The sequence below is a fragment of the Onychomys torridus genome, chromosome 19 (genome assembly GCF_903995425.1).
Source record: "Onychomys torridus chromosome 19, mOncTor1.1, whole genome shotgun sequence".
NCBI classification, from domain to species: Eukaryota; Metazoa; Chordata; class Mammalia; order Rodentia; family Cricetidae; genus Onychomys; species Onychomys torridus.
The window spans coordinates 25,058,368-25,070,900 of NC_050461.1; the positions used below are offsets into that span (position 1 = coordinate 25,058,368).

At 39.8% G+C, this 12,533-nt stretch overlaps 1 protein-coding gene across 4 annotated transcripts in view; it reads left to right on the top strand.

Annotated features, from left to right (window-relative positions):
- Window positions 1-12,533, top strand: part of Ncoa7 (nuclear receptor coactivator 7) — a 148,624-nt gene that overhangs the window by 98,193 nt on the left and 37,898 nt on the right. For 3 of the 4 annotated variants that reach the window (XM_036168822.1, XM_036168821.1, XM_036168823.1), the window contains exons 8-10: window positions 584-768; window positions 3,106-4,145; window positions 5,366-5,534. In XM_036168822.1, the coding sequence (XP_036024715.1) occupies window positions 584-768; window positions 3,106-4,145; window positions 5,366-5,534 (1,394 nt within the window). The remainder of the gene's footprint in view (window positions 1-583; window positions 769-3,105; window positions 4,146-5,365; window positions 5,535-12,533) is intronic. The other variant, XM_036168824.1, reaches the window with a different exon arrangement.

The window sequence follows — 12,533 nt, forward strand, 5'->3', positions numbered from 1 at the left end:
TAATATAATCTTCAGACTTGAAGATCTGCAGGCTACTGCCTAATGTCCATAATGCAGCTGTACAAACTGGAGCTGCAAATTTTCCCCATTGCTGTTTATATTGAATTTTGCTGGGGATGAGATTTGTGATTGTGTTAGACAAAAACATTAGGACTAGTCTTTGGTACCATGATCTGATTTCTCTTGAGCACCAGACATAAGAGCCACATATTAAAGTCTTGCTTGATGAAGTCTTGCTGAGTGGAATATAAAGCACTGAGTTCTTGATCATGAATGGCCCTGGGACAGTCTGTTGTTTTGCTGACAGAGATATGGGGACTCGTGAGCCATGAGTGTATGAGGTATGACCACAACACAGGTATCTGATTGCAGCTATAAGAGCAACAGGCAGCTGTCACATTCTGGGCAGTCACGTTCCTGTGACTCTCCAGCTTGTTTTCTAGCTTTCCTAGCACAGATACAATTGTCATACAGGAGACAGTGGCTCACAAAGTCAATGGAAAGACAAAGCATTTGAAGGTTCTATGGTGGGCAGGGAATGCTTTTCTGTCCCAGGTAATGTCTTCTGTTCTTCCTTCTGCAGGGTGTGGTTGGAGGTGTTATGATTGTCACTCCCAACAATATCATGTTTGACCCTCATAAGTCCGACCCCTTGGTTATTGAAAATGGATGTGAAGAGTATGGCCTCATCTGCCCCATGGAAGAGGTGGTCTCCATTGCCCTGTACAATGACATTTCCCACATGAAGATCAAAGATGCTCTGCCATCGTAAGAGCCATTTCTTCTTTTTAGAGCAGGAGCTGTTGAGAGTTTTAAATGGAATTTCAAAGTGGCAGTATTTGCAGAGGCCAGGGCATCATAAAAGCAAAGGACTGTGTGGAGGAAAGCCAGAAGGTGGAGATTTGGCATTGTGAAGTTGAAAAAAAAAATAGAAAAATGGGAAGTGGAGATGATTAAGGAAACTTGTACATCCAAATAGTAAAGGAAAAATTGATTACCCTGAAATCTACCTGGAGAGAGAGACAGAGAAACAGAGGAGAGAGAAGTGGGTGTGGAGTGAGTGACTGACTAAACCATGCTCACATTCAGCTTTTGTGTTTTGTGGGGGATATTTAGTGGGTCAGCTGCCACAGAAAACAGGAAGGGAACAACTGTGGGGATTATTGATCCCCATTAGTTGCCTGACTAAGTCTAGAAAAACATTAATTAGCAGCTGAACCAGTTGACACCATTGGATACTTCGCCCCAGCAGTGCCCAGCAGCTGCAGGCACAAAAAGCAGATGGTTCAATTAGTCTCCCTTGGGGAGTTGTCAGCTTGCATTGGGGAGAGGAGCAAGAATGGAGAGGTGGGCAAGGTTAGCTGGGAGGCTAATTGGAATGCAGCTGAATGTATTTGCGGGCCATTCTCCAAGAGAAGGGAGAAATAAAGGACCTTGGATGTTTATGGAAGAAACTTTTGCCTATTAATCAAGGATGTGAGGAGCTGAGTTCTTTAATCTACAGGACGTCTCAGTCTTTAATCTGCCAAATGAAATTTTGAGTTCCAATATGAGTTGATTCTCTATCACACTAATTTGTTTGACCCTGAAATCAGTGCATCTTCAGTATTTTCTGGGATGTTGGTATTACGTAACCCACTTAGTATAAGTCTCATTCCTACAGAACAAACACTCAGTCACAACCATAATTTAGCATAGGCTTCTAGAGGCTCAATGAATGCTTACTTAAAATTGAAGAATGAGTTCGAGCTTTTAAGCCATTTAGTAGAGCCTAACACTTAAATGGGCTTTCACTTCCTATTGGAAAAAGCCTGGGCTTTCCGTGCAAATGGTTTCTGTAAAATAACTCCTGTGAGAAGGTCTTTGTTTAAACTCAAAACTGCTTGGGACTTAGTTACTTTATTGGCATGATCATTACTTTAAGGCTAGAGTGGATAAAGTAGTACTTGAAAATCATCTAGCCCTTTTAGAAAACATACTTAATTCTAAAACGAAAGTATTCATTTTAAAAAGGAGTTTTGCATCTCTGTGAGCCCAGCAAAGGTGCTACTAGCGTGGTAGGTGAAGGTGGAGGGGCTCTCAATGTGGTCCCAGCCATATTAAAATGTGGATTTTTCTTAGTCAAGTGTAGTGGTGCATGCTGTAATCCTAGCCCTTGGGAGGTCCAGGAAGGAGGGCTGTAAGTTCAAAGCCAGTCTGGCAACAAAGTGAACAAACAAAACAACAATAAAAGCTGTAACAAACTACCAACCTAACTAAAATAGATAGTGTCTTGGCCATTTATTTTGAACTTGAACGTGTACTCTTAGCAAATCTTTTATATAATTTAAATCTGGGTTCTAAACATCTCTTATTAAGGGCCAGGAACTGACTATATCTCAGGACCATATGTTTAGGTTGATAAACCAGTTGTTACATTGTTATTGTTACAAATTTTAAAGTGATTTAGAAACCTATGCAATATAAGATCTCGATTTTTTTTTTCTGTAGGTCTTTAAACTGTAAGGCACTGTTACTTCCAGTAATGATGAAAGTTAACTTTTTAAAATCTCTTTTATAAGTAATAGGGCTTTTTAACTAGGAACATATGGTTTTAAGGCAAGAAACAAAAAATTATAGTTCAAAGTCAGTTTATAAGAACAGTTAAAGGAGCTGAGATGTCATGGAGCCTTTCAGAATTTTGCAGTTGACTTCTACAATTTTATACAAAAGGAGACATTTGATGTTCTTAAGGAATGATAGTCATTGATACTAAAATCTTCCCTCTCCTTTGTCCTTTCCTTCATAAATGTCACAAACTTGATTTCATATTGAAAAGTCTTGCAGGTAACATCTCCATGCTGTGAACGTATCCATGTGTTTCTAGCAGGGGGCACACTCATATGGTTCATCCATTTACCATTCCTTTAAGTTGACTTATATTTCATTTTGTAATCAATCTCTTGGTTTCGTTTTCATCTTTTGAAATCATTTTAGCATAAATTTAAGTTGTAGTTATACTTTTTGGTTTGAGTTTTATTTTGTGTGTTTTTTCTTTTTCCTCCACTTCGTTTTTTATTTCATTTTTTAACATTCCATATGCATCCACCATTTTTGCCCCCACAGTGACCTACCTCAGGATCTTTGTCCTCTGTACAGGCCTGGAGAATGGGAAGACCTGGCTTCAGAAAAAGATATCAATCCATTCAGTAAGTTCAAGTCTATCAACAAAGAAAAACGACAACAGAGTGGGGAGAGAGCTCTTGCTTTAGATCCCAAATCAATGGGCTCTCCTGAGGAGTCAACAGAATGCACAAGGGTGAAGGCCTCAGACAGCTCTGAGTCGTGGAAATTAAAGAAACTGGAGCCTTCCAGGGGGACAGCCAGTGAGTCTCCTTCTGTGACTCAACTCAGCAAGGGACCTTCTGACACCCATGCTGCCTTGGAATCTAGAGCCAAAGAAAACTGCCTTTTGGGAGAAGATGATGACTTTGTTGACTTGGAGGAACTTTCTTCTCAACCCGGGAGTGGGATGGACAAAGGAGACGCCACGAAGGAATGCCTTTCCTGTGACCCAAAGAAGGGTGAGCCCCGAACTATCATGTCTGCAAAGGAAACGCAGGTGCAGTCAGCCCTGAACCTCGCAGGAATAGAGAGTGATTCTGAACTGAAGGGGGCCTTAGATTTAGAAACCTGTGAGAAGCAAGATAAAGTGCCAGAAGTAGACAAACGGTCTGGATCCCCAGAAAACCAGGTGGAGAGCTCGCTGAACATCCACGAAGACCTAGATAAAGTTAAACTCATTGAGTTTTACCTAACTAAAAACAAAGAAGGGCCACAGTTTTCTGAAAATGTACAGAAGTCAGAGCTCACTGACAGCAAAAGTATTGAGCCAGGAGGAATAGACATCACACTTAGTAGCTCTCTTCCCCGGGCAGGTGACTCCCCACCTGAGGGCAACAAAGAGCCAGGTACCATCTGGGTAAAAGAGAGAGAGATCCTTCCCCTGAAACTGGAGCCTAGTGCAGAAGAAAAAGCAATTAACAACAAAGAGGCTCTGGATTCTTTGGAATCATCTCTGGACAAGAGCTGTCAAGGTGCACAAATGGATAATAAATCTGAGATTCAGTTGTGGCTGTTAAAGAGAATTCAGGTACCCATCGAAGGTAAGCTGCTGTTGGTTTTGTGGAGTGTGTGTGTGTGTGTGTGTGTGTGTCTGTGTGTGTGTCTGTGTGTGTGTCTGTGTGTGTGTCTGTGTGTCTGTGTAGGATATGTGAATGTGTGTATGCATGTTCCCATGTTTGTGGATACATGTATGCCTGTCTGGCATACACATAGGCACATGGAAATCCTATGTTGTCTTTCATCATGGGTCACTTTGTTTACTGAGGCTGAGTGTCTTGCTGAGCCCAGAGGGAGTCTAGCTAACCATCTTGCCCAAGGATCTCCCATTCTTGCCTCCCCAGTGCTGGGGTCATAGACAGGCCAACATGCTCGCCTGCCTTTTATGCTGTGCTGGGAATCTGGACTCGAGTCCTCATCTTGCACTGTAGGCATCCCCAGCCTCCTGCTTTGTTTTGGGGCTTTTTTGGTTATTGTTCTTGTGGTTGTTTAATGCCTTTATATTCTATTGTATAATTGCTTTTGTAAAATGTGTGCCTATAGTAATAGTAGAATAATTATTTGAGAGCAGTGTATTCATGATAGAACTTACGTTTGCTGATAGTATTAATGATTGGAATAAAAATTTGTAAAATACAGTCTTTATTTAGAACTTGAACTAAATATAGATTTCTATTTCAGAAGTATTTGACTCTTTCAAATAATTTTTTTTTAACATCGAATGCCTAAATCTAAGAAGTTGAAACTGTGTTTGACAGAGAGAGAGGGAGGCAGGGGAGGTGTCTCACTGTGTGTTCCTGGTAGAGCTTGCTATGGAGACCAGGGATAACCTGAAATCAAGAGATCCACCTGCCTCTGCCTCCTGAGTGCTGGGATTAAATGGGCATGCCACCATGCTCAGCTGAAAATGCTTTTGAAAGATTTCAGTTCTAAACCATATAGCATTGTAGTTGAATGAGGTCTTACTGCTCTTCACTAACACATGTGCTTATGAACACATGTGTTATAGTTCTATAGTATTTGTTCCTTTCGTGGGTTTTATGCTCACTTTTAGTATGTAGCATGTCATATGATATGTGCCAACCTGAAACATGCAAATGTGTTGTCCTCCTATATGCCAAAGGAAGTCCATTGGTTCATTAGGTCTAATATGGTGTTGCTGAATCAGGTTTCCACCCATTGCCAACCCCTCTTTGTAGGCTGAGAAGTTTTACTGTTGCCAATATTGTCAGGATTGAGGAATGCTTTTTCATGTGTGATGTAGATATACTGCCCTCCAAAGAAGAAAAGAGCAAGACCCCGCCCATGTTTCTGTGCATCAAAGTTGGAAAGCCAATGAGAAAATCCTTTGCCAGTCACACCACCGCCATGGTCCAGCAGTACGGCAAGAGAAGGAAGCAGCCAGAGTATTGGTTTGCTGTTCCCCGGGAGAGGTGAGCAGAGCGGGGGTAGTGTCTGCTGTCAGCATTCCAGTTGCCTGTGGGCCGGTCATCTCCACATATCGATTTTATTCTTGAATAAGAGCTTTTTCTTAATTATAGTGGGGTTTTTTTGTTTTTTTGTTTTTTGTTTTTTTGTTTTTTTTTTTACTTCTAGAAGGGTACATATCGGTTTTCTTCTGAATGATCATTTTGACACAACATGTATGAGGTTGTTGTAGATACAATATGCTTATCTGCTCTCATGACCTGCTGCCAAGTTGATTTTCAAATGAAGGAAAAGGTTGATAACTCTCAAATATCTGAAACTGGAAATGCCCTTCTGGTGGGAACCAAGGAGTGGGTGGAGCTCATCCAATCTCTTGAAGTAAAGAGACAGGATTGATGGTCTTGTTTAAAGTGCTTAAGTGTGCAAGGACTGAAGATTCTAGGATCTCAGCAGCATGAGAAATATGGCATGAGATCTCCAGGGTAGGTAGAGGGTTACATGCCTTCCAGGAGATTTGTGTTCTTATTCGTTGGGGGGAGGGGGGGAGCACAGCGGTTGGTTGTTTTTAAAACTTGTAGCAATTGAATATATTTATAAGTATGATAGTTATACATGTGTGTACACTTTATGATGATCAAACCAGAATAATTAGCATATCCATCACCTCAGACACCTATCATTTCTTTTTGGAGGGAGCATTTGCTAATCCTCTCTTGTAGCAGTTTTTAGATGCAGAGTATATTATTATAATATATTATAGTCATTCCCACTGTGCTATAGAACTCTGGAACTTACTCCTTTTTATCTAACTGATTTTGTACTCATTAACTAAGCTCTCCCTGTTGCGCACACCTGCCGGGACAGGTGAGTGTGGATGCTGTCTTTCCTCGCCTGGCTTACTTCGCTTAACTCCCTAGGTGCATCCATGGTGCTGCAGATCACAGGCCTGCATTGACTTTATGACTGAGTGATATTCTTCAGTGCCTCTGCAGCCTTACATCTGTCCATTCACCTGTTTTTGGACACTTGGGTCGAGGCCACATCTTGACTGTTAACAAATCAGTTCTGTAGTGAATGTCAAGTACAGGCAGAGCTTTGTATCCGTGTTGTCACCAAAGAGGAAATTTGATTGGTTTGGGAACAGACAATAGTGGCACAGGGATTCTTCAGCAGTGTACTACTATAATGATATGTTTGTAGAATATAAAATAGGAGTTTAAAAAGAAAATCAGAAATCACTCTTTTTAAAAATTGATTTATTTTGGATGTGTGATAGAATAAAAAGATTTCTAGAGAATACTTACAATATACTTACAAAGAACTTCACTTATTTTGACTCTGAAGCCCACACACCTTCCTTTTCCAGACTAGTCCCCAGGCATCATCTAGATAGGTGTTGGGTGAGTAAATAGAGAGAATTTCCTCATCGACCTTCTGTAACATCAAGACTCACAAAGCCAAATGAAATCCCAAGCAAGACCATGCTTTCTAGATGATTATTGCTCAGGGTAGTAATTCTCATCAGGAGAATGGCTTCATTTTAATAAATTATAGCTTAATGTGAAAATAATAGGATTTTAATGAATGAATTTGCTAATAACCCTCCCTTTCTCTTAGGTACAAAGCCACATTAACATGGGCAATAAACATACTTTGTTCTGTATTTATGTAATACACCCCTTCACCGTGCATGCATCCCTCAGGATTTCATGGAAGTTTTGAAGTAGGACTATGGGGAAGGAGTGTATGCATCTCATGCAGTTATTTTAAAGTGGGTCAATAGAAGAAATGTAAACTTCTGAAGTTCCATAATAACTTGGACTTCCTAGGAGCAGAATATTGAAAATTGATTCATCTCTGTAAAGATTTGGCCACTTCATGATTTTATAGGTTGGGAAGAAACAGCACTGAAATTTTCAGCCATAATGTGGGTTGTGTAGACTTCATTGGGGGGGAGGAGGGATATTAAATTTATATATATTGTTTTCTCTGAGAAAATGTGTTATTTATAATATTTGGAGATTGTGATTCTTTCAGAATGTAACTGTGTGTACCAAGAACTCTTGTAGAATAATTTAGAAATCCCGCATGTGTAATTATTTTTCCTGTCATTCCTTAACACAGAAGACAGTTTTGATGATGAAACAATACTTTTTTTGGACCTTTCATGCAGGTGATTTGCAGGCTTCTTAATGTAGGTCATTTGTAGAATTCCATCACACTGTATTTTATAGTGTCGTGGCTTACTTGTCTTTGGGTAGTGAATAATTTTCTTTCTTGAACTCATTATTAATTAACCAAATATTTTCTCAGAGACATGTTGCATCTTTTAATTGTGATAGCTTTTTGGAATAAATATTAGGGAATTTCCTCATAATTATTCCATTTTGTATTTCTATGCATCACTGGCCCTAAATAAATCACATTTTAGATTAAGAAAGGACAGATGATGGAGTGGTCCTGTAGTTGAGTCTCACCCAGAATTCCAAGTGCACAGTATGAAAAGGAGGTTTATGTTAATGATCATTTGTGGAATTATTCAACTTAAGGTCATCAGAAGATCTTAATGAGAAGCTAAGGAGTGCCATGCAGTGGCTTCTCATTCTGATGATAGTTTCTGGATTCCTTCACTACCTCAGAAAGAACATTTCCACACACCTTCTGTTAGATAGATAGGCAGGCAGGCAGGCAGGCAGACAGACAGACAGACAGATAGATAGATAGATAGACAGACAGACAGACAAAATAGATAGATAGACAGACAGACAAGATAAAAACAAACTACTGGGGCTTCATAGAGCCTCTTTGTTTTGTTTAACACACCCCCTGCCCCCATCCCCTACCCCCATCCTCATCCCTGCTTCAATCTTTAGCTCCCCATGTCTGCATAAATTCTTCTGTCCCAAGTACTCCCCTTCTTTTCTTTAATTTAACTTGTGTTCTATTATCCTGCCTCCCTAAATGTATCCACCCACTATCAGTTGTCTGTTTCTAATTTCCTCATGTACTACCAAGTTAAATAGGCAAAACAAAACAAAACAAAACAAAAACAAAAACAAAAAACAAACAAACAAACAAACGTTTAAAAAACTTGCGGCTAGTATGCGCAGATGGTAGGGAATGCATGGCATTTGTGTCATTCAAACCGTGACAGACATCCACAGCATTTAACACTGCTCCCTGTCACCCATGTTTCCTTGATTCTTTTGCATCGATGAAATAGCATAGCATCTAGTATGTGGTCCATATTCCACAGAATTAGTTATATCAGTGCATGAGTAGATGAGTTTATGATCTAATAGCTAAGCCTTGATCATAGTTGTCTTTATAACTAAAACACTTAGACTCATAGTATGTAGAAAGTACAAAGACAAAAAGAAACTTGTTTTTCCTAACTATTTCACAGAGCTAGCTCTAATGTATGTTTACCTGTATAGCTTGAGTCTTTTCTGTGTATACTGTCTTAACACTATATAGGCCACACACACACATATATATATATTGTTATATAAACTACCTTTATTTAATAGAATATCTCTCCCCCACTAAAATTCTATCTGCATGCTTTTAGTGAGCTTTGTATTAGTTTTATAATAATAAAGAAAATCAATTCTCCTATTCAACTCATTTTACAGTAGGAAGATGCCCAAGCCCTAAAGACCTTTATGGAGACTAAGCAAAATATCCCTCATAACACATTTCTTAGAAGAGCAAAGGACGACTTAAAGGAACACAAGCTGACCTAGTTTCCTAGCATGCAATCTTTAACCACAGTTAAGAAAAAAATTCCTGGTCAGAAATCACCTGGCTGTTAATGGGATCAGGGCTAAGTTGGAATATTTAATGAGTGCCAACAAAACCCTTGTTTTGAACACTTATTAAAATCTCTCTGGAGCAACTCTGGATCTTCTCAGCCTAACCAGATGTATGGTAGAATTTAAAAAAAAAAAAAAAAAAAAAAAATCTGATTTTTAAAATACTGCCTGCATATCATGTAATCTTTTTTCCCTTTTATTTTTTATTTATTATCTATTTAAGTGTTAGAGATCAAATCCGCACCCTTGCCCTCTACCACTAACACCTCTAGGCCTACGCTATGATCTTGTGATGTTTTTTGTAAGGTGGGAATGTTGCTAGGGAAGAAAAGAAAATCAAAAGAATTGCTGGCTAAGTCCAGCATCTTCCTGTTTAATACTAATTTGGGGAAAGGGCTGGATAGGTACATGATTATTAGTTATTCGTGTAAATATTTTCACTGTTCCTAAAAAGTGACTGTAGAAAGCCTTGAAGTGATGCTGCTTACTCTTCTTTTTTTTTTTTTTAAGATTTATTTATTATGTATACAGTGTGCCTACATGTATGCCTGCACGCCAGAACAGGCCACAAGATCAAATTACAGATGGCTATGAGCCACCATGTGGTTGCTGGGAATTGAACTCAGGACTTCTGGGAGAGCAACTAGTGCTTTTAACCTCTGAGCCATCTCTCCAGCCCTCTTTTATTTATTTATTTATTTATTTATTTATTTATTTATTTACTCATGTTTTTACCTTTTGTTTCGTTCACTTAAATGTCCAGAAATTTGTCACCTTCCAGCACTGCCTTCCAGTAACTTCGGTAAACACCTTTGCTTCAGCTACGTCTTGTGTGAGTCAGTGTCTTGAGTTAACCATTGACTCGACCACCACCTGGTGCTCTTGAGAAATGACCCTCTTCCTAAGCCAACTCTGCAGAGTGGTAGCTGTGTTTTCCTCTGGACGAGCATGTGCCCGCACTTCCAAGACAAGCTTGAGGTCTGATTCCAAGCCCACCAACTGATCTCCTCCAATGGGTGCTGCACACAGTGGTCGGAGGGATGAAGGAATCAGAGGTCCCTGGATCTTATCCATAGCTCCACCTCCTGGGATTTAAGTTACCTATGGTCAACTGTGGTCTGAAAATACTCGATGGTACAATATGGTATTAAGATACACCTATGCACACAACACACACACACACACACACACACACACACACACACACACACACAGAGAGAGAGAGAGAGAGGCAGACAGAGAGACAGAGACAAAGACAGACAGCATTCATACAGCTTTCATCTTTTATTATTATTGTGTCTCACTGTACCTACTTTAGAAATTGAAATTAAACTTTACTTTACTATAGGTTTATGTATATATATAATTTCAGAATTTGGACAACCTCTGGGTTTTCTATTTAAATGCCCGAGGGACTGGGTTGTGGGGCTTGGGGCAGGCAGGGACTGAACCCTCTCAGAGCTGTGTGGGCATGTGGACCTGCTATTGCTCCATCTTTTTCTTTTTATCCAAACAAACTGAAGTCCAGATTATGTGTGCCAGGTCTCCCAGTTTTTAAATATTAACTAATGTTTAATATAAAAAGGAAGCAGGCCAAAAAGAACACATCTGCCACTGAATCCAGCCAATGGGATGCCAGCCCAAGGCCTGGAAGATTGATGTTGGTATAAACTTTGGTTTTTATTTAATTTCAAGTTATCCATTTGATAACTACAACTATTGTTTTGCATAGAGATTCTCAAAAGACCTTTCTCAATATTTTTGGTGAGCCACAGCAATGAGATGTAGTTTTTCAACTAAATTTAAACAATGTTAACAAGGCCAGACACATGCTGCCGCTTAACCAACATGTACAATAAGACATTTTGATATGGGATACCACACTCAGAAATTTTATTACAGTACATTATTATAACTCTATGATCTTGTATTAATCTCTTATTGGACATAACTTATAAATTAAACTTTATCATAGTTAAATTATCATAATAAAAATGTTCTGCATATAGGATTTGGTACCATCCAATTTCAGTTATACACTAAGAGTCTGAAAACAGATGCTCATGGGTAAGAAAAGACCACTGCTAGATGGGCTGGCAGGACTGTATTGTGGGCATTTTTACGTGTACATTGCCACGCCTAGGGTTTGTGTTGTTTAAAGCAGCCAGCGCTTGTGGCGGCCATGCCGATGGAGGAGATTGCAGGAGGAAAGTCATGAGCCATGGTTACCTTTCTAGAGCTTGAGAGAGAGAGAGAGAGAGAGACAGACAGACAGACAGACAGACAGACCGACCGACCCTGGAGGGAAGAGAGCAGAAAGAGAAAAGGGAGACACACAGAGGGTCTGCCCACTTTTTAGGCTGGGCCGCCGTCCCAGGCTGATGATATAATTAAGGACAGAATCCTTGCAGTCTGGCCTTGGAAATCTTATGCCTGGACCCTCATGTGGCTATGGCAACAAAGCCTTGTTTCATCTTGGTCCCATCTCTGCTCTGGTCTTTGCTACTTGACAAAATAAGGTTTCTAGACTCCAGATCTGTCCCTGCCTCTTCCTTACTAATAATATAGGTGTGCCCTGGCTGGCACAATCTCAAGTTTTAGCTGTTCACACAGATCCTCCCCTCCTAGCTGAATACCATCTGCCCTGCTGTTTATCCTAGCTGTCTTTAAGAGACTTAAATCACTGTGGCTTCCTTTTTGGTTATCATTTAGGCTGTGATAATATCAGTGAAGTGAGAAGTATAAATGCTAGTTGTATTTCTAACTAATACCTTCTGAAGTATGTAACTGTTCAAATGTATTCTGTGTACACTGTGAAGTGATTGAGGTCACCCCTGCCATACTTTAGAAAACAGTGGCCTTAAGGTATTATTATCTAATCCTGGCAGCCTATGCCCAGGACTCTGACTCAGTCACTCAGCCCTTCATTCAGGAAGCAGACAGGCCCTGCTCTGTCATTGCTTCTGTGAGGTTTCTTTCCTTGTCACTTGAGTTCCTGTTCAAAGGTCCCATCTCAAGCCTCTGGCTTACGTGCATCTTGGTGCTATGTTAGGAGGGATTTTCCTTCAAAGGTGTGATACATCCCTCAAGGGCTGATTTCCTTATATTATTAGCTATAATCACATTCTTATTCACAAGTACAAAGAAAATGTTTAGTAAATACATTGTAAATAGAGTTTTCTTTCTGAT